General features: G+C 42.1%; 1 protein-coding gene across 7 annotated transcripts; it reads left to right on the forward strand.

Moving 5' to 3' along the window:
• The first annotated feature begins 44 nt into the window (after window positions 1-44).
• Window positions 45-16,121, forward strand: LOC135093651 (cell division cycle 7-related protein kinase-like). Of its 7 annotated transcripts, none has more exons than XM_063993112.1 (15): window positions 45-145; window positions 415-604; window positions 6,792-6,890; window positions 7,067-7,298; window positions 9,243-9,336; window positions 9,851-9,993; window positions 10,931-11,111; window positions 11,444-11,560; window positions 11,749-11,871; window positions 12,326-12,401; window positions 12,639-12,797; window positions 13,264-13,397; window positions 13,711-13,879; window positions 14,125-14,274; window positions 14,835-16,121. In XM_063993112.1, the coding sequence occupies exons 3-15, from the start codon at window positions 6,806-6,808 to the stop codon at window positions 15,302-15,304; spliced, it is 2,133 nt and encodes a 710-aa protein (XP_063849182.1). In that variant the 5' UTR covers window positions 45-145; window positions 415-604; window positions 6,792-6,805; the 3' UTR covers window positions 15,305-16,121. The 7 variants fall into 7 exon arrangements, with proteins under 7 accessions (XP_063849182.1, XP_063849183.1, XP_063849184.1 ...); XM_063993113.1 differs by having other exon boundaries at window positions 415-535; XM_063993114.1 differs by lacking the exons at window positions 45-145; window positions 415-604 and adding an exon at window positions 6,022-6,216 and having other exon boundaries at window positions 6,789-6,890.
• The last annotated feature ends 2,819 nt before the right edge of the window (window positions 16,122-18,940 follow it).

An 18,940-nucleotide genomic window follows, 5' to 3' on the forward strand; every position in this document is an offset into this window, starting at 1 on the left:
TGTACACCCCGTCCTGCAGCCTCAATGCACTCACCCCTTCTTTTCCAGCCATGGGTGCCTTGCCTCCTCACACCACCACCACAAGCACCACCACTCCTGCCATCACCTACAAGGGGGAGACTGTGATGTGGCTGCAGGTGGATAGGTGAGGCATTGTTCTGGTGTTGGTGTGAGGTGTTGCATTACCTTGAAATCCACAGGCCTTCCACATCCTTCCCACTGGTCTGCTTGTCCTGTCCTCCTCCACACAGCATCCACAGGCCTTCCACAGCCTTCTCACTGGTCTCCTTGTCCTGTCCTCCTCCACACACCATCCACAGGCCTAACCTAACCAACTTAACCTAACGTAACCTAGCCTAACCTAACTTAACCTAACTTAACCTAACTTAACCTAACCTAACCTTACACACACAGGTTCGGAGGCCTCTAGAGAGCTGCCCAGAGTGAAGCTTGTGGTATAGAAGGACAGCTGCTGATCATCAAGCTTATGGAGTGACTGGAAGAAAGTGGGAGGAGCCTGCAGGAAGTGGTGGAGGTACAGTACTTGGAGAAAATCCCTCCGCCATGATGACTGGGTGTCTGCTGTACAGGCCACTGACCAATGGTGAGAGAGGGAGGGAGACTGGCTAATGGTGGATGAGAGAGAGAGAGAGAGAGAGAGAGAGAGAGAGAGAGAGAGAGAGAGAGAGAGAGAGAGAGAGAGAGAGTCTTGATAAGTAATATTGGGCACAGACTTCACCACTGGGTCGACTGTGAGGGCCGCGTTCTTCTGCTAGGGAAGTATTGGCTGGTTGGTGGCCGCGGCTGTTCACACACTGTTGCTGTGGCTGGCATGCTGTTCTGTCCCCTCTTGTTCCAGGAATTGCTGTCTGACGTGTGTGTGTGTGTGTGTGTGTGTGTGTTTGAGCCACCATCATCAACCACAGCAGGTGATAATGATGGTTCCTGCTTTCATCCTCATTGGGGCTAGCCAGACCAACCTGGGGCTGTACTGGGGTGACGCTGTATGCCTCAGGTGTATCTGGAGGGCTGGGATAGTGAGAAGGTAACAATTAAAAAGGACTAGTGTACACTTAAACCATTACAAACACTATATAATGCTGGTATACACACACAAACACTGGTATACACTTAGAGACATATATAAACACTTGCTAAGGCTTGTATACTCTTAGAAACACACATAAACACTTAATAAGTCTGGTATACACACAAACTTGTATACAAACACTAGTATATATATAGAGAGACACATCCAAATCTTTGCTAAGTCTGATATAAACACATAAACTCATAAGAGATGCTGGTATATGCTCGGAAATCTATACAAACATTAGGTAAGACTAGTATACACAAATCTATACATATATTAGGAATTTATTGAATGATTGAGATGACTAGTACTCTCTCTCTCTCTCTCTCTCTCTCTCTCTCTCTCTCTCTCTCTCTCTCTCTCTCTCTCTCTCTCTCTCTCTCTCTCTCTCTCTCTCATATCCTTTGTCTATCTCAAATTTTCTCTTTTAATCTCTCCCTCTCTGTCTGTCTGTCTCTCTGTCTGTCTGTCTGTCTGTCCCACACTTCAATACACCCTTCCTGTCTTCATACACCTTAGTACACCCTTCCTGTCTGCCCCTATAGCTTAATACACCCTGTATCACCCTTGCATCTCATTAAACTACCCCTGTTTCTCCTTCACCTCAATAAACCCTGTCTAATTTCCCTGTCCGGCTGTTTGTCTCATCTTATTACACCCTGTCTCTCCCTGCTTCTTGTTGCACCCTTCCTTTCCCCTACACCTCAATACTCCCTTCCCAGCCTGTGTCATGTGTATATATTTAAATATTTATATTCATTTGTGGCATTCTTCATGTGTTTGGGTCAGGTTTGAGTGTGTTTGGGTGTGTTTTGGGGTGTTTCCGGGTGTTTTGGGGTGTTTTGGTGTGTTTTGGGGTGTTTTGGGTGTGTTTTGGGGTGTTTTGGGTGTGTTTTGGGATGTTTTGGTCAGTTTTGGGTGTGTTTGGGTGTGTTTTGGAATGTTTGGGTGTGTTTTGGGGTGTTTTGGTCAGTTTTGGGTGTGTTTGGGTGTGTTTTGGGGTGTTTTGGTCAGTTTTGGGTGTGTTTTGGGGTGTTTTGGGTGTCTTGGGGTGTTTTGGTCAGTTTTGGGTGTGTTTGGGTGTGTTTTGGGGTGTTTTGGTCAGTTTTGGGTGTGTTTGGGTGTGTTTTTGGGGTGTTTTGGTCAGTTTTGGATGAGTTTGGGTGTGTTTTGAGGTGTTTTACGTGTTTTTTTTGGGTATTTTAAAGGAGTTTGGGTGTGTTTTGGGTGGCTAGGGGTGTGCTGTGGGTGGATAAGACTGTTTCTGGGTGTTTAAGTGGGTGTGCATGCGTTTTGGGGTGTTTTGGATGTGTTTTGGGGTGTAGAGAGATAGACGTGATGTGTGCAAGGTGCCTCAGTCCCTGGATGGGTGTAGCAGTACGTGGTGGTGCTGTCTGGGTCTCGTGGTGTGGGAGTGCATGTAAAGGAACAGATAATTTAGGGCAGTTTTTCATAATTAATTATTTTGTTTATTAATTTATTTACTATTATCATTATTTTTATTGTTTTTAAAGGGGGGTTAATTTTTCCGTTCATCTTTTGTGTTCGGGAGTGGTTAGTGCTATTGACAAAAAAAAGGGAGATCGTTTTATTTTTTAGTGTGGAAATTGTCGCAGTGTGTCAGGTGTTGATTGGTGTTGAGAGTCGCAGGTCCCGCCCTCTGTCATAAAATAAACAGTAAAGGGTTGATTTTCGCTGATAGTTTATTTCCTTTAACGTAAATATGTAATGATATAGTTTTGTCTTTGTCTCCTGATGGTATGGCACTTTTGGCTAATATTTAACTAATTATATTCATGTCATTATATGAATAACTAATAACAATTCACTATCCTGCATGTACTGTCAAGTCTACCGAAACATCAGGACGTCAATTGAGAGTCATGGATTTCAAGAGATTCCGAATTATTGCTGCTTCCTTCTCAATTTTAATAGTTCAGAAAATTTACCGAAATTGTGCTTCCTGGCAGTTGAATTAAGGTTGAGAGAGAGAGAGAGAGAGAGAGAGAGAGAGAGAGAGAGAGAGAGAGAGAGAGAGAGAGAGAGAGAGATTAAATTATAATACATAAATTATAAGAAAAAATGAAGATAATGGAGACGAATAAATAAATACATAAATACATAATAATATATAATACAGAACAAATTATGAACGAAAAGAAAAAAGAATGATAAATGAAATGCGGTGATAATATACATAGCGTGGTGCAGAGCGTACGATAATGTAGTGCAGAGCGTACGTTAATGTGGTGGAGAGCGTACGATAATGTGGTTGTAACGCTCCTTTTTATTATTTCTGTGTTTCTTTGAGTCTCCCCAATAATTGTTTTCTTTTGTAGCTTGCGGTGAAGAGGAGGATAATAGCGGTAATTAAAGGTTTAGTGATTATATGAAAAAGTATATTTATAAGGCGTGTATTCGTGGGAGTGATTTAAAAGTCTTGAAACATTTATTATAAATAGTCTTTACTTATTTCAACTGTGGTTTTCTCTAATCAGTGGTAATACGAATTATAGGATTACATCATGTTGCGTCAGCCTACCAGTAACTCATAAGGTGTCATTCCCTAGCTTATAAAATATGTTAGTAATTTAGAATTCAATTATTAACTTCAACTAATGTCCAGCCTATATGCTCACCTTGCTAGCCAATTATTCCTGCATTTTTATTTAAACTCACGGTTCAGTAAAATTATTTGTGAAAGAAGAGAGAGAGAGAACTAGCTAAGGTTCCAATAACTTCAGAGGCCTGTGGGTGTTGAGGGAGAGAGCACAGAATGGCGTCTCCCTTCCCTCTGGCAACAGGTGGATCTCGTAGCTCTGAAATATTTGATTTTTCTTTTATTTAGAAGTGAATATTACTGTATTCATGTTTATTATTCATGCCTCTAGTGAAGATATAGTGACTGTACGTGTTGACAGAATGGCGTCTCCCTTCCCTCTGGCAACAGATAAAATAGCCGGTGTTGGTCCCACGTGGAGACAGGCCACAGAGTCTTGGGAAAGTGTTAGCCATGTAATGTTTCTTTAGTCAAATATAGTCTACTGTGAATGTGTTGTGAGCAATATTATTGCCGTAGAGAAGTGATGGATGAAGGCTGTGACGCTATTTAGGGATATAACGGTGCCCAGAATCAATGGTACTCTTGAGGAGTTATAAAAGTAATTATTTTCTTGTGTATTCGTAGTGTTAAGTAACGGAGTATAAGTGTATATGCCATACCAGAATTTCAAGTGCCTTTTTTTTTTCTAGATATACCACTCGATAAAGTGTCATAGTGGGTCAGTCAACCCAAAGAATCCCATCAGTATTATTCATTTAATTATTTTTGCTATTTTTATATTTTTCGTTCCTCATAATAAAGCCCCACTGTAGATACTGTGTGATAATTAACCTCTCCCTACCCTCTGGCCATGACGATGAAGGCGAGAACCATTACCAATCAAAAATGTTTTCTTTTTTTCTGTTGTGTGTGCGTGCTTCACCTCTTCTCTCTTCCTCTTTTTTTTTTTTTTTTTTTTTTTTTCTTCTTCACCGTGAAGATCTTTGCCTCGTCTCATTAGAGCTCTGATCGGACCGGTGAGGAGGAGGGAGGAGGGGGGAACCGGGAGAGGGGGGGGTAGCGTTACATGGTGCAGAGCGTACGATAATGTGGTGCAGAGCGTACGGTAATGTGGTGCAGAGCGTACGATAATGTGGTGCAGAGCGTACGTTAATCTGTGGTAGACCCAAGCTGTATAGATTAATTTAAAGAGTCTACCTGATTTCTTCCATGACAATTAATCATTTGGTAATAACACACAAGCTTTTTCAATGACTTCACACAAGGTCATACAATAGATGAAGAATTGTCAATGTAAACACCGCAGGGTTCATTTCAAATTTGGCGGTTGTGTGTTTAAACAATTGTCCCAGTCTCCACTAACTTGACTGGCGTTGAACCAAGGTGTAGAATGTTTAGGAGGATAAAAAGAGTGAGGAATGTACACCTCCATGCCAGACACTATCACCTCTGTTATGCGCTCAGCACACAAAGACTGCTCCTTGACACGGAAGCAGTAGTCATTCCCCCCAAAAAATCAGCAAAATACCTCCTCAGGTCCCCCCAACTAGCAGAGGCAAAACGCCAGAGGCACCTTCGCTTAGGGGGATCCTGAGGAAGGATTGGAGTGATAGGACAAGATAAAGATATGAGATTGAGATCGGAGCCCAACGGAAAAGAAAGGGTGACAGCATAATATATATATATATATATATATATATATATATATATATATATATATATATATATATATATATATATATATATATATATATATATATATATATATATATATATATATATAATATATATATATATATATATATATCGCCAATAAATAATTATAGTCGATTCATATAACAGTAAATGTTAACACTCGCAAAACTATCATAAATTATTAATAGCAAGATCAATTCAATTTCTCTTTAGTTTGCGTTAAAATATTTTGTTTTCTCTAGTACTTCAATTTTCAAGATGGCCGCCGCCCACTCCTTGGAAATCATAGGGTCGAAAGTCTTCCAAACATGCATGTTCCTTCCATCACCAGAATCTCATGCACTTTATATTTCTGGCCGGAACCATGCCAAGTCTGTTCTCCAACTAGCCAAAACTCCTTCATTAAGGGCATTGTTTTTTTTTTCATTACACACACACACACACACACACCTCTCTCTCTCTCTCTCTCTCTCTCTCTCTCTCTCTCTCTCTCTCTCTCTCTCTCTCTCTCTCTCTCTCTCTCTCTCTCTCTCTCTCTCTCTCTCTCTCTCTCTCTCTCTCTCTATATATATATATATATATATATATATATATATATATATATATATATATATATATATATGTATGTATTAACTGCTGTATTTGGAAAGTGGCAGTTTTGCATAATATTTGGAATATTTACATATGTACGATAATTTTACCAGAAGTACAATAATTTCAACCTGTGTAGTACGATAATATGGCCAAAACAATCTGGCAACGCTGGACTGAGGAAGAGAAACGTAAACAAAGCAGGAGTTGTTATTTGTATTAGTAGTAGTACAAATCTATTAGTGTTATTACGAGTGCCACATGGAGTTTACAGGTAAGATAAGGTGTCTGTAGTGAAATAATGGCCATAATTGCTCTGAAATATGGAAAAAATAAGAGTGGATTTCTAATATGACCGTTCCTTTGAAGTCGTTTTTCCTCCCTTTCATCAACATTTTTCGCCGTTTCCACTTTTCCATCGCCACTTTCTCACCTATATCTACATTTAAGCTCTTACTTTCCTCTTTTTTTCTCCATTTTTGTTTCCCTCCTCTTCCTTCACTATTTTATCATCCTCTTTCTCCCACTACTGTTATTGTTTTGTCTCCATATATAGCCTTCTTTAGCCTTCCCAGTGGTCCCTAACCTAATCTGACCTAACCTAATGTAACCATATCTGGCCTGTTCGTGTCACGCCCTCATCAGTACACGGTCTCCAGGCTTTTTTGGTCTTGTTGGTAATTTAATATGGATTCTTGTCTCCCAGGGCGTCTTTGGTCTTATATGGTCGTCTAATCTCCCTCCTCCTCCTCCTCCTCCTCCTCCTCCTCCTCCTCCTCCTCCTCCTCCTCCTCCTCCTCCTCCTCCTCCTTGGCATTATAACTCATCTCACTCATCTCTTGTAAGTAGAATGAGGTATTGTGATGAGTGCCGCAATGGAGCCGCCCCTCTGCCTCAACCACCCCTCCAGTGTCAGCGTCAGCCCCGTGCCTCCCTCCTCCAGGACAGGTACATGCCTCACACACACACCCAAACATTACCTAACCTACCAACACACTTGTATAACCTAACCAGACCCACACATGCACACACAACACTACCACATACTCACAGATACCCAAACCACACCACCACCACCACCACCACCCCATACCACATATTCTAACCACTCACTCCTCAAGCAGAGTCAACAGATGAGGACACAATAGCAAGACTCCTGGTTGCCGTGCCCCAGCTTGACTCTCTCTTCAATGTGAGTCACTGCATTGGCCACGGGACCTTCAGCTCTGTGTTCTTGGCTCGGATCAAGCACACCACCACAATCAATGGCCGGAGACACTTTGCCATCAAGCACATCATCCCCACGTCACATCCGATGCGTGTCTGCATGGAGCTTCGGTGCCTCAAGATGATTGGGTGAGGAATGGACACTAGACTGGTTGTTTAAGGTGCTAGGTTAGGTTTTTTTGTATTGAGGTCTTTATGTTGTGTCGGTTTGTTCGTCTTAAGTTGGGTGAGGTTAGGTTAGGTTAGGTTAGTAGGATTCTGTTTTGTTAAGATGCTCAAGTAAGGGAGATAAAAAAAAGTTGACATTTTATATTTTTTTTAGGGTGATTCTGTTGTGTTAAGATTTTAATGTGATGTCGGTTTGTTCGTCTTAAGTTGGGTGAGGGTTGGTTAGGTTAGGTTAGGTTAGTAGGATTCTGTTTTGTTAAGATGCTCAAGTGAGGGAGATAAAAAAAAGTTAAGATATTGTATTTATTTTTTTTTAGGGTGATTCTATTGTGTTAAGATTTTAATGTGATGTCGGTTTTTTCATCTTAAGTTGTGTGAGGTTAGGTTAGGTTAGTAGGATTCTGTTTTGTTAAGATGCTCAAGTAAGGGAGATAAAAAAAAGTTAAGACATTTTATTTTTTTTTTAGGGTGATTCTGTTGTGTTAAGATTTTTATGTGATGTCGGTTTGTTCGTCTTAAGTTGTGTGAGGGTTGGTTAGGTTAGGTTAGGTTAGTAGGATTCTATTTTGTTAAGATGCTCAAGTAAGGGAGATAAAAAAAAGTTAAGACATTTTATTTTATTTTTTTAGGGTGATTCTATTGTGTTAAGATTTTAATGTGATGTCGGTTTGTTCGTCTTAAGTTGTGTGAGGTTTGGTTAGGTTAGGTTAGGTTAGTAGGATTCTGTTTTGTTAAGATGCTCAAGTAAGGGAGATAAAAAAAAGCTAAGACATTTTATTTTTTATTTTTTTTTTAGGGTGATTCTGTTGTGTTAAGATTTTAAGGTGATGTCGGTTTGTTCGTCTTAAGTTGTGTGAGGTTAGGTTAGGTTAGGTTAGTAGGATTCTGTTTTGTTAAGATGCTCAAGTAAGGGAGATAAAAAAAAGCTAAGACATTTTATTTTTTATTTTTTTTTAGGGTGATTCTGTTGTGTTAAGATTTTAAGGTGATGTCGGTTTGTTCGTCTTAAGTTGTGTGAGGTTAGGTTAGGTTAGGTTAGTAGGATTCTGTTTTGTTAAGATGCTCAAGTAAGGGAGATAAAAAAAAAGTTGAGACATTTTATTTTATTTTTTTAGGGTGATTCTATTGTGTTAAGATTTTAATGTGATGTCGGTTTGTTCGTCTTAAGTTGTGTGAGGTTAGGTTAGGTTACTATGGCTCTGTTTTGTTAAGATGCTCAGGTGAGGGAGGAAAGAAGGTTACGGGGTTGCTGTTTTTAAGATGATTGGATGAAAAAGGGAGTGTAGGAGGATTTGCATTTGGTGTTTAGGTTAAGTTAAGTTAGTTAAGTGAGGAAGGAAGTGTAAGAGTGCATATGGTGTTTGGGTTAAGTTAAGTTAGTTAAGTGAGGAAGGAAGTGTAAGAGTGCATATGGTGTTTGGGTTAAGTTAAGTTAGTTAAGTGAGGAAGGAAGTGTAAGAGTGCGTATGGTGTTTGGGTTAAGTTAAGTTAGTTAGTTAAGTGAGGAAGGAAGTGTAAGAGTGCGTATGGTGTTTGGGTTAAGTTAAGTTAGTTAGTTAAGTGAGGAAGGAAGTGTAAGAGTGCGTATGGTGTTTGGGTTAAGTTAAGTTAGTTAGTTAAGTGAGGAAGGAAGTGTAAGAGTGCGTATGGTGTTTGGGTTTAGTTAAGTTAGTTAGTTAAGTGAGGAAGGAAGTGTAAGAGTGCGTATGGTGTTTGGGTTAGGTTAAGTTAGGGTTGTTTCATTATGTTAAGATATTCAGGTGAGGCAGGAAGGAAAGAATAGTGGCTGTGGTGGTCTAATGTTGCCTTGCTTCCTTGTCTTAACACTCACAAAGGCTCTTTTTCACTTTACACACAAGAGAATCAAAGTCCGACCAACCCAGCACTGCTTTGTCTTGTCAACAGAGGCCAAGACAACGTTATGGGCATCACAATGTGCTTCCGTCAAATGAACCATGTGGTGCTGGTCATGCCTCACTTCCCTCATAACCCCTTCTCAGTGAGTATGTGTGTCTGTGTGTGTGTGTGTGTGTGTGTGTGTGTGTGTGTGTGTGTGTATGCGTGTGTGTGTGTGTGAGAGAGAGAGAGAGAGAGAGAGAGATGAAAATACAGAAGGCAAAAAATTGACGGGAATATTAGTTTGTGGAAAGAGCAGAATAGAGAGAAAAGAAAGCGTGTGTGTGTGTGTGTGTGTGTGTGTGTGTGTGTGTGTGTGTGTGTGTGTGTGTGTGTGTCCTCCTACACTGACATAACCTTTCAGCTTCTAATAAAAGTACAGCAATTATTTCTTGTATCATCACTAATTTTGTACTTTGCAGCAGACTGGAATATCTTTTTTTCCAGTAAAACAGTTAATTCTTTATTTTGCATGTACATCTCCAAGGTCACAAGGTTAAACCAGCCTCTGTGTTTATATAACCCAGTCTTCTTGATGCACACATATAACCCACCCTTTCTTCCCCTCTCTCCCTCTGTGTGTGTGTGTGTGTGTGTGTATGTGTGTGTGTGTGCAGGAGTACGTGGGTTCGATGGGCACCCAGGAGCTGCGGGAGTACCTGATTAATCTGCTGTGTGCCCTGAGGCGAGTGCACAGCTTCAGGGTCATTCACAGGGACGTCAAACCTGCCAACTTCCTCTATAACAGACGTCACCGCAGGTACAGTAATGCTTTTTCTATCTACACCATGCTGGTAATCACATAGAAGGTGGGTCTGACAAAGCATCACACACACACTCACAGCACAGTTGGGAGGGACTCGGCAGGATGGTAGAGCAGTGCTGAGGTGGTATGGACGTGTTGGGTGGTTGATAAGCTGGTGCAGGTATTAAGATCACAGGTGAGGGGTGAATTTGTGAGGGAGGGCACATTAGGGTTCAATTTCTCTCTCTGATGGTTCAAAATGGGATCTCTTTCAATGGTTTGTGGTGATTTGATTGTTTGCTTTTTCTACTGTAATTTATTTCCTCATTTGTAGGTCCAGTTTCATGCTAGGACTCCTCACGGCTTCATCAAGTTCTCTCACATTGTTCATAAGTGGTGTATTTTTCAAGGGAGTTTCAGTAGCATGTTGAGTGTCTGTTGTGCACCTCGCTAGCCACTGCCCTGGTAGAGGCAGTCACAAGGGTCAGTACTGGCTGGTGCTAGAGTGACTGGGCAGGATGTATCACTTGTCCTGCTGTAGCCTTGTGGGACAGGTATTTCTCCTTCCACACCTACTACTACTATTACTACTACTATTTCTTCTATTATTTCTTATTCTCAAGTTTTTTTTTTTTTTTCAGTGTGTTTTGTCGCCTGTGTCTTCTACAGTCACCCATTACAAGCTTGTTTTGGTTCACTGTATTCGTAAATATTCTTTCATGTCTTTGTCTCTCTTTCTCCTGTCATCTGTTATTTCTTTTATCACTTGCTTCTCTCAGATCTTCCTCATTCTCCTTTATTCTTGTTCCTTATTATTTCTCTTTTATCTGTCCATATTTTTGTGTTTTCTGTCATTTCTTTCTCCTTTTCTCTGGTTCTCAAATAGCACATCTCTTTCATCTATCATTTCATTGTCCAGATTCACCACTCACCCATGCCTCACCACACACAGGTATTCACTAGTGGACTTTGGTTTAGCCCAGGAGATGCCCCAGGGGGTGAGGAGTGGCGGGGCTGTGAGTCAGAGTGTGGGTCAGGGTGGCAGCTTGAAGACCTCCCCCACCATACTGGACACGCCCCTCACCACCTCCTCCTCCAAGACTGTGAAGAGGAAGCTTACTGTGTACTCTGCGGTAATGTGATACAGAGAGAGAGAGAGTTTATCTGGTTATATGTGTGTGTGTGTGTGTGTGTCTATCAAGTGATTTATTAATTTCTTTATATTTTTTGAGGATTCTTTGATGTTTGTTGTGTGTGTATGTGTGTGAGGGAGAGAGAGAGAGAGAGAGAGACTGTTTATTTATCCACTTGCATGTATGTGAGAGAGAGGGAAAGAGAAAGACTGTTTACTTACCTATGTGTGTATGTGTGTGCGTGTGTGTGTGAAACAGCACCAACCACACAAGCCAAAATGACACATAGACTCAAATATCCCAGCCAATCTAACCAGCATGTCTTGTACCAGCAGGACGAGGGGGGTGAGGGGAGGGAGGAGCAGCAGGACAAGAGACAATGTGTGGCCGCCTTCCCCTCCCCCAAGGTTGCCGGTATTCTCTCCAGCACCACCAGTCGGCTTAACACCGTAAGTACCCTGCAGAGTACCTGGGTATGGTACAGTCTCTTGGTGTGGTACAGGGGGAGGCTTGGGGGTGTGGGGGATAAGGTAAGGTTCAGTGACAGATTAGGTTAGGTATCAGTAATAATATATCACCCTTTATGTCCTCCCACTGTCTCTCCCTCCACTCTCCTCCCACTGTCTCCCACACACAGGCTCTCCGTCGGTCTCCCAGGAAGAAGTGCGTCTCCCACACGTCGCCAAGGAAGGAAAACTTTGAGACGCCCACCAGAGACTTCCCGGTGACCCCTAAGAAGGCTGCAGTGCATGACCCGGAGGTGAGACACTGTGACCCTTATAAATGGGAATAAACTGGCAGTGTGGTTCTTTTCTCTGTCAGTCTTTGTTCTTTACTGTTTGGGATAGACAGTGTTATGGGCAGTGTGTTCTTCCTTTGTTCTTTGTTCTTCATCATTCTAAATAGGTTGTGTGAGTTTAGTTTGCATTTTTTTGTTATTCAGTTGTTCATTCAAATCTTCTCCCTCAGAAAATAGACTGACTGTATAGCAGTGCATTTTCTTGGTCAGTTTGTTTGTTGGTTCTTCATTTGACATAGGATAAGGTTCAAGACAGGTCAAGATATATTAAGTGCTTGTAATGACATATACTCTCTCTCTCTCTCTCTCTCTCTCTCTCTCTCTCTCTCTCTCTCTCTCTCTCTCTCTCTCTCTCTCTCTCTCTCTCTCTCTCTCTCTCTCTCTCTCTCTCCCTCTGTGCTGTTCTACCACCCAGGATTCCCCCAGCAAACACAAGAGCTGCCCCACAGTGGAGGCGTGCCGCAGACCAGACTCAGTGGTGGCTGTGGGAGGTGAGGCAGTGATTGTGTTGTTTGTGTTTCATATTGTCCTAATTAACACTTGTTGCATTCCTTCAAAGACGGATTCATTTTATTTTTTTCCCATATTGACTCAGGAAAATTTGTCTCCTATTCTTAGTTATCATTTATGTAACTATTGTTCTTTTGCACTGCTGTAGCCTATCAGAAATCATTGCCTCAGAGAAATATGCATTACTGGCATCATTCACTTGCTGTATCCATCACCAGCCACCCAGAGGAGCCTGACTGGGGCCCTGCAGCTGCGACTTGATGTCAGCAACGGGCTGCGGAGGTCGCCGAGGAAGCTGGCGTCCTCCCTGAGTCGCCGCGCTGCCACACCTCTGGAAGGCCTGGCCAAGCACCTCCACGATGCTTCAGCCCTACAGCGTTAGTATTGTGGCTTCTTATCCTCCTCCTCCTCCTCCTCCTCCTCTTCCTCCTCCTCCTCCTCCTCCTACTCTTTGTCCTTCTCTTCTTCTCCCTTTGCTATCTTACTTATTTTTCCTTTTTTATGGTCTCAATCTGTTGTGTTTCATTACCTCTTATTGCATCTTTGTCGTCCTATTTCTCCTCGTCCTCCTCCTCCTCCTCCTCCTCCTCCTCTTCCTTTTTTTTTTTTTTTTTTTTTTTTTTTTGGCTCTCCATCCTGCATTATGGGTCTTGTTACATCTTTCTCTTCCTTTTTTCTCCTCCTCTATTTCTATACTTTCTTCTTTATTTCCTATTTCCTCTTGTGTCAATTCATCTCTCATACTTCCTCATATTTATTTCCTGTTTCCTCTCGCCTTAGTTGATGATTCATTTCTTGTCCTTCCCTTCTGCGTTTGTCAGTCTTTCCTTCTCACCAATACAGGGAAGGCAGAGACCAGTGGTGCAGCAGCTGGCCACACTCCCACTACCACCCCCGCCACACCCAAGGTGTCCGGCCTCTCCACCCCAGACGTACAGGGGACCAAGGCTGCCAAGAGTGGGCGAGTGTTGATAGAGGTGAGGCAGAGGGAGAGAGGGACACAGACAGAGAGAAATAGAGACAGACCACATATTAAAGATAAAGCCTGATATGTTTGCTTTATTTTTGTGCATCGCTGTTCATTATTGCCTTCCATTTAAGTTAGGTTAACTTAGCTAAGGCCCCTGGTGGGAAGGGACAGTCTTGTGGACCACCATACTACATAGCTGACCACATACACCCACACCTAGGTCACACAGCACACACTGGTCCACCCCCTGTCTCTTTATAATGAGACTGCTCCCTATCCTGCATCTCCTCCAATCCCAAGACCAGTAATTTACTCCCCAGGTACATAGCAGCTCAGGAAACGTGCTGAGACCTGTTTCCTGCCACTGCTACGGGAGTGCCAAGGTGTGCAGTGTGTGTCTGTCAAGGAGCAACCAGGTGGCACCCAGAGCCGGCACTCCCGGATTCAGGGCGCCAGAGGTTCTGCTGAGGCACCCCAACCAGGACACAGGTCAGTGGGGTAGTGGAGTGTGATGGGAGGTGTAGTGTATCAAGGTGGTCTTGTGAGTTTCTATCATGGGAGTTTAACCAGGCAGGAGAAAGACAAGACTAATACACACACACACACACAGTCTCTCATTTCTCTACAGCAACTACCATCTCAGTGGGCATTTTTACATAGTTTTTGCTGTCTGAGACCAGCATCCCTCTACAAAAAAACTCAGTAAGAATAACAAAAACTCCATCCCTTCTCAGGAGTGGACATGTGGTCAGTAGGAGTGGTGCTGCTGAGTCTGCTGAGTGGCCGTTACCCGTTCTTCCGCGCTGCTGACGACCTCTCCAATCTGGCAGAGATTACGACTCTCCTAGGCACAGCTGCGGTGAGGAGAGCTGCTGCCAAGATGGGTGAGTGGCTGAATCCTCTGTGGTAGCTGTGCTGTTTAGTTCAGATGTTCTTTGTTTTTTATTGGTCCTTGCTGTTTCTTCCTCAGACAGACAGACATGCAGACAGTGTGAGATAATGAGAGGAAATTAGTCAGTTATATGTACCAGTATATAGATAGACTTATTGACTGCTACTGCTACTACTGTCACTACTGCTATGGCTATACTTTTCCACCAGGGGCTGACTAAGAGCGTGAACAATGTGTTTGTATGTTTGCTACTGTATTTAATTGCTAGCCTTGTTTATAGATAGATAGAACAAGGGAACAAAGTATGGCTTGCGCGGGAATTTTAATCGATTTTATGAGTACACATTGATTTTTTATTGATTTTAAGGCTCGGGGAAAAATGTGCCGGATGCTTGAAGCTGCCGGATGAGAGGGATTTTACTGTACTTTTATTATTAGCATTATTAAGAGTATGAATAATGTAAGTATATAGTGTTTTGTCTGGGCTGGCCTGTGTGTGATTGCCAGCTTAGTATATAGACAGACAGATGGACAACAAACCTCACATTGCAGGGAAGCTGATTAAGTGCAGTGAGGAGCGCCACCCGCTGGACCTCACAAAAGTGTGCCAGATCCTCCACAGCAGCAGAGGGGTGTCACCACAAGGGGAGCAGTGCCCAGGGTGTCGGCAGCGAGGAGTGTGTGTCTGCCTGGCACCCCTGACCTCCGACTCTGCAAGGCCACAGAAGAAGAGGTCACACTCACAGAAGTCACTTGCCACGACCTCACCAGCTGCTGTACCTGCTAGCGAGATTTCTGAAGGTGCCAAAACTGTTACTCCATTGAGCGCTAATCCCGAAGGTGCTGCTGAGGGTGATATGTCCAGTTACACCTCCTCTTCCTCTTCCTCTTCCTCCTCATCTTCCCCAGCCACAGCATATCCTCCCGAGGCATATCACTTACTCTCGAGACTCTTAGACCCCTCACCAGAGACTCGGATCACTGCTGCTGAGGCCCTTACTCACCCATTCCTGAACCCCTGACACACACACACACACACACACACACACAGAGAGAGAGAGAGAGAGAGAGAGAGAGAGAGAAGGGGAGGGTATGATAGTTCAGGAGATAGAATGTGTATATGATGGAAAAGACAGTGATAGGGTATGATAGGAAAAATACTGAGAGAGGAATAGGATGTGGTTGGAGACACAGAGAGAAAGTGTGTATGATAGAAGTCACAAGAGAGAGAGAGAGAGAGAGAGAGAGAGAGAGATTGAGTGTGTATGATAGAAGTCACAAGAGAGAGAGAAAGAGAGATTGAGTGTGAAATAGAAAAAGGCATAGAGAGAAAGAGATTATCATTAACATGGAGACTGGATGTGTGAGATAGAAGACACAGAAAAAGAGAACTTGTGACAGAGAGAGAGAGAGAGAGAGAGAGAGAGTGTTTGTGTTTGTGTTTGAGATAGTGAAATAGAAAAAGAAACAGAGAGAAAGAGAGAAACACCAAGAGATAGAGTGAGAGGTAAGAGAGAAAACAAGTAATTGATTAGTTTATATACTGTTTTATAGTGAGATAGAGCCAAAATATAAGAAAACAAAGGTATTTTTTATTTCAAAGTTGAGATATAAAAAGTGAGGATTTCATTAACGTGCTACTAGAGAGAGAGAGAATCACAAACATTCATCCCTTTACCACTTAAAACTCAAAAGTGCCTAACAAAGAGATTATTAATATATTTTCTTACACACACACACACACACACACACACACACACACACACACACACACACACACACACACACACACACACACACACACACACACACACACACACACACACACACACACACACACACAGACACACACACACACATATATTAAAAGACATTCAAGAAATCTTTCAATCTTCACTTCAAAAGACAACATCACTATCACCATCATCATCATTCCAGTACAATCCCGGTGCATTCAGGTTAACGAGGGGGCTGCTCACCTGTCCTTGCCTCCCCTCAACACCTGGGGATGCCAAAAATTAAGCAAATCACTGCCAGATATTTTGCCTTAAGATTTGCTCAGTCTATCTGTTTATCTTTGTTTAGTTGTATCTATGTTTATTTGTTTATTCATCTATCTGTCTATCTAGTTATAAATTGGTTAGGTTAGCACTGTGTCTATCTATCTATTTATCCCTCTATTTGTCTATGTATCTCTCTGTCTACCTGTCTCTATCTATTTATCTATCTGGGTTTCTTTAAGATTTTTTCCCATAATTTTGTCAGTGTTCACTCTCCAGCTTGTCTTGTTTTCATTTTCAGTATTACTTCAGTTGTGAAATGCCTTTCTATTTCTCCTTGTAGAATTGTGAGTTATTTTCCAGCATCATAGCTTTGTTATTTAAGGGCAGGTCTCCACTTTCATACAATCAAGTATTAGAATTGTAGAACTTTTTTTTTTTTTTTTTTTTTTTTTTTTTTTTTTTTTTTGTAGATTAAGTTTTTGTTTTTATTATTGACTGCAAAATTGTATGTGTGTTTATTGGTGAATGAGTGAATACTTAATCAATCTGTCTCTGGTTTAGAGATTATTAACACTTATCCTTGACAGTTTTTTATGAATTGTATCCTGTATTTGCATTTTCATATGTATTTTTGTTATTTTATTTATTTTTTTATGCATTCATTGGATAACTATGTATTGGTGTCTTTCCTGGTGTATTTTTGTATTAAGTTTAGGCTAAGAAATTGTTTTCCAGGTGAATGTTCAAGTGTTGCATTTTTCTCATGAGTCTGAGGTCATATTGTCTTGTGTTTTAAATTTTATGTGGTGATTTGATTTGATTTATTTTTTTTCTAGTGTCTGTAATACTTTTTTAAAACTTAATATAAAGAAAACTGTTTCTTTAATGCAGTGTTTGCCTTTATTCTGCCCCCAAGTTAAGAGAGAGAGAGAGAGAGAGAGAGAGAGAGAGAGAGAGAGAGAGGTATTGTACCATGTCTGCAGCCAGGAAGGAGAGAGTGGGCTATCAGAGAAAAAACATACCAAGTTGCACTGCCACCCCACCAAACGTGGCCTGAGGCAGAGGGACCAAAGCAAACAACAAAATGAGTTGTGCTTTGGCTCTGCTGGGCGGGTTTTTTAGGCTTGTTATACTAAAAAAAAAAAAATAGTAATATATTGTTGCCTTAAATGCTAACTCAGGTAGGTCAGGTCTTAATTGGCGCCAGACCAGCTGCCCAGCAGGTACACTGGGTGACTCCGGAAGGAGAGAAGCGAGAAGGAGGAAAGATGATAATGATAAGGAGGAGGATGAGGTGAGGCGAAGAAGAGGGGGAGAAGAAGTGAAACTAACATAAATTTAGAGGAGGAGGAAAGGAAAGAGAACAAGTCGCCAATGAGATGAACGAAGAGAGGAGGCCCTATTATGGAGAAAAAGAAATAGTAACAATTTTATCGTTATGGAGAGAGTAAAAGAAACTAAAATATATGTAGACCAAGTGGGAAAAAAAGTAACCATACTATTATTATAAAAAGCAGACTTATGGTAGGAGGAGGCAGTAGACACCTGCCGAAACGATAATTACTCCCAGTGAGGTGTGCAGCACTGTTCACGGGATGCTGTGAACTTATCATTAAACCCAGCTGTGACCTCACTGAACGTTTCCCTTTCTGTCTCACAACGCAAGGGGGCAGTCACAGCCTGCCTTCTAAAGACAACTCTCTTCCTCCACACAAAACTACAAGCACCTAATAACACACACACCCTTCACTCAAAAATTTTAAAATCATCATGGCGACTCCTACACCAGCCTCGGAGTCCCCATCTGGGGAGGGGACCATAAATGTCCCCAGGTCGGACTGCCTTTCTGTCGACGACCCTAAGTGTCTTGACACCCCCCCTCAACTTTTTTCTTCATTAACTTCTGCAACATTCGCCGTCTAAGATCTAAGTTTCAATCTGTAGAACACCACCTCTCCTCTTCTAAACCTCATCTTCTTTTCCTCACTGAAACTCAGGTGTCTGAGGCAACTGACAGTAGCCCCTTTTCTGTTCCCTCCTACTTTCTCTATCCTCATTTTCGATCCAAAGCTGGATGCTGCGTTTATGTGCGCAATGACTTAACCTGCTCTCGTGCCAACGCTCTTGAATCTTCCGAGTTTTCCACCATCTGGCTACGACTACAGAGCCACTCTCATACTAAATTTATCTGTGCTGTATACCTCTCACCTAACTCCTCTGACTATAAGAAATTCTTTGACTACTTAACTTCCAAAGTGGAGCACATTCTGACCCTCTTCCCTTTCGCAGAGATCTCCATTCTTGGAGACTTCAATGTTCACCACCAGCTTTGGCTTTCCTCTCCCTTCACTGACCATCCTGGTGAACTAGCTTACAACTTTGCTATCCTCCATGACCTAGAGCAATTGGTGCAACACCCTATTCGTATTCCTGACCGTCTTGGAGATACGCCCAACATTCTTGACCTTTTCCTGACCTCTAATCCTTCTGCTTATGCTGTCACCCTTTCTTTTCCGTTGGGCTCCGATCACAATCTCATATCTTTATCTTGTCCTATCGCTCCAATCCCTCCTCAGGATCCCCCTAAGCGAAGGTGCTGCTGGCGTTTTGCCTCTGCTAGTTGGGGGGACCTGAGGAGGTATTTTGCTGATTTTC

Source organism: Scylla paramamosain, chromosome 43 (genome assembly GCF_035594125.1).
Source record: "Scylla paramamosain isolate STU-SP2022 chromosome 43, ASM3559412v1, whole genome shotgun sequence".
NCBI classification, from domain to species: Eukaryota; Metazoa; Arthropoda; class Malacostraca; order Decapoda; family Portunidae; genus Scylla; species Scylla paramamosain.

What these genes read in the sequence shown, in the direction of transcription:
- LOC135093651 (XM_063993112.1), top strand. Translation starts at nt 6,806, where the DNA reads ATGAGTGCCGCAATGGAGCCGCCCCTCTGCCTCAACCACCCCTCCAGT. An exon ending in CTCAGTGGTGGCTGTGGGAG is followed by an intron (nt 12,402 to 12,638) that starts GTGAGGCAGTGA and finishes ATCCATCACCAG; the next exon opens with CCACCCAGAGGAGCCTGACT. An exon ending in CGATGCTTCAGCCCTACAGC is followed by an intron (nt 12,798 to 13,263) that starts GTTAGTATTGTG and finishes TCACCAATACAG; the next exon opens with GGAAGGCAGAGACCAGTGGT.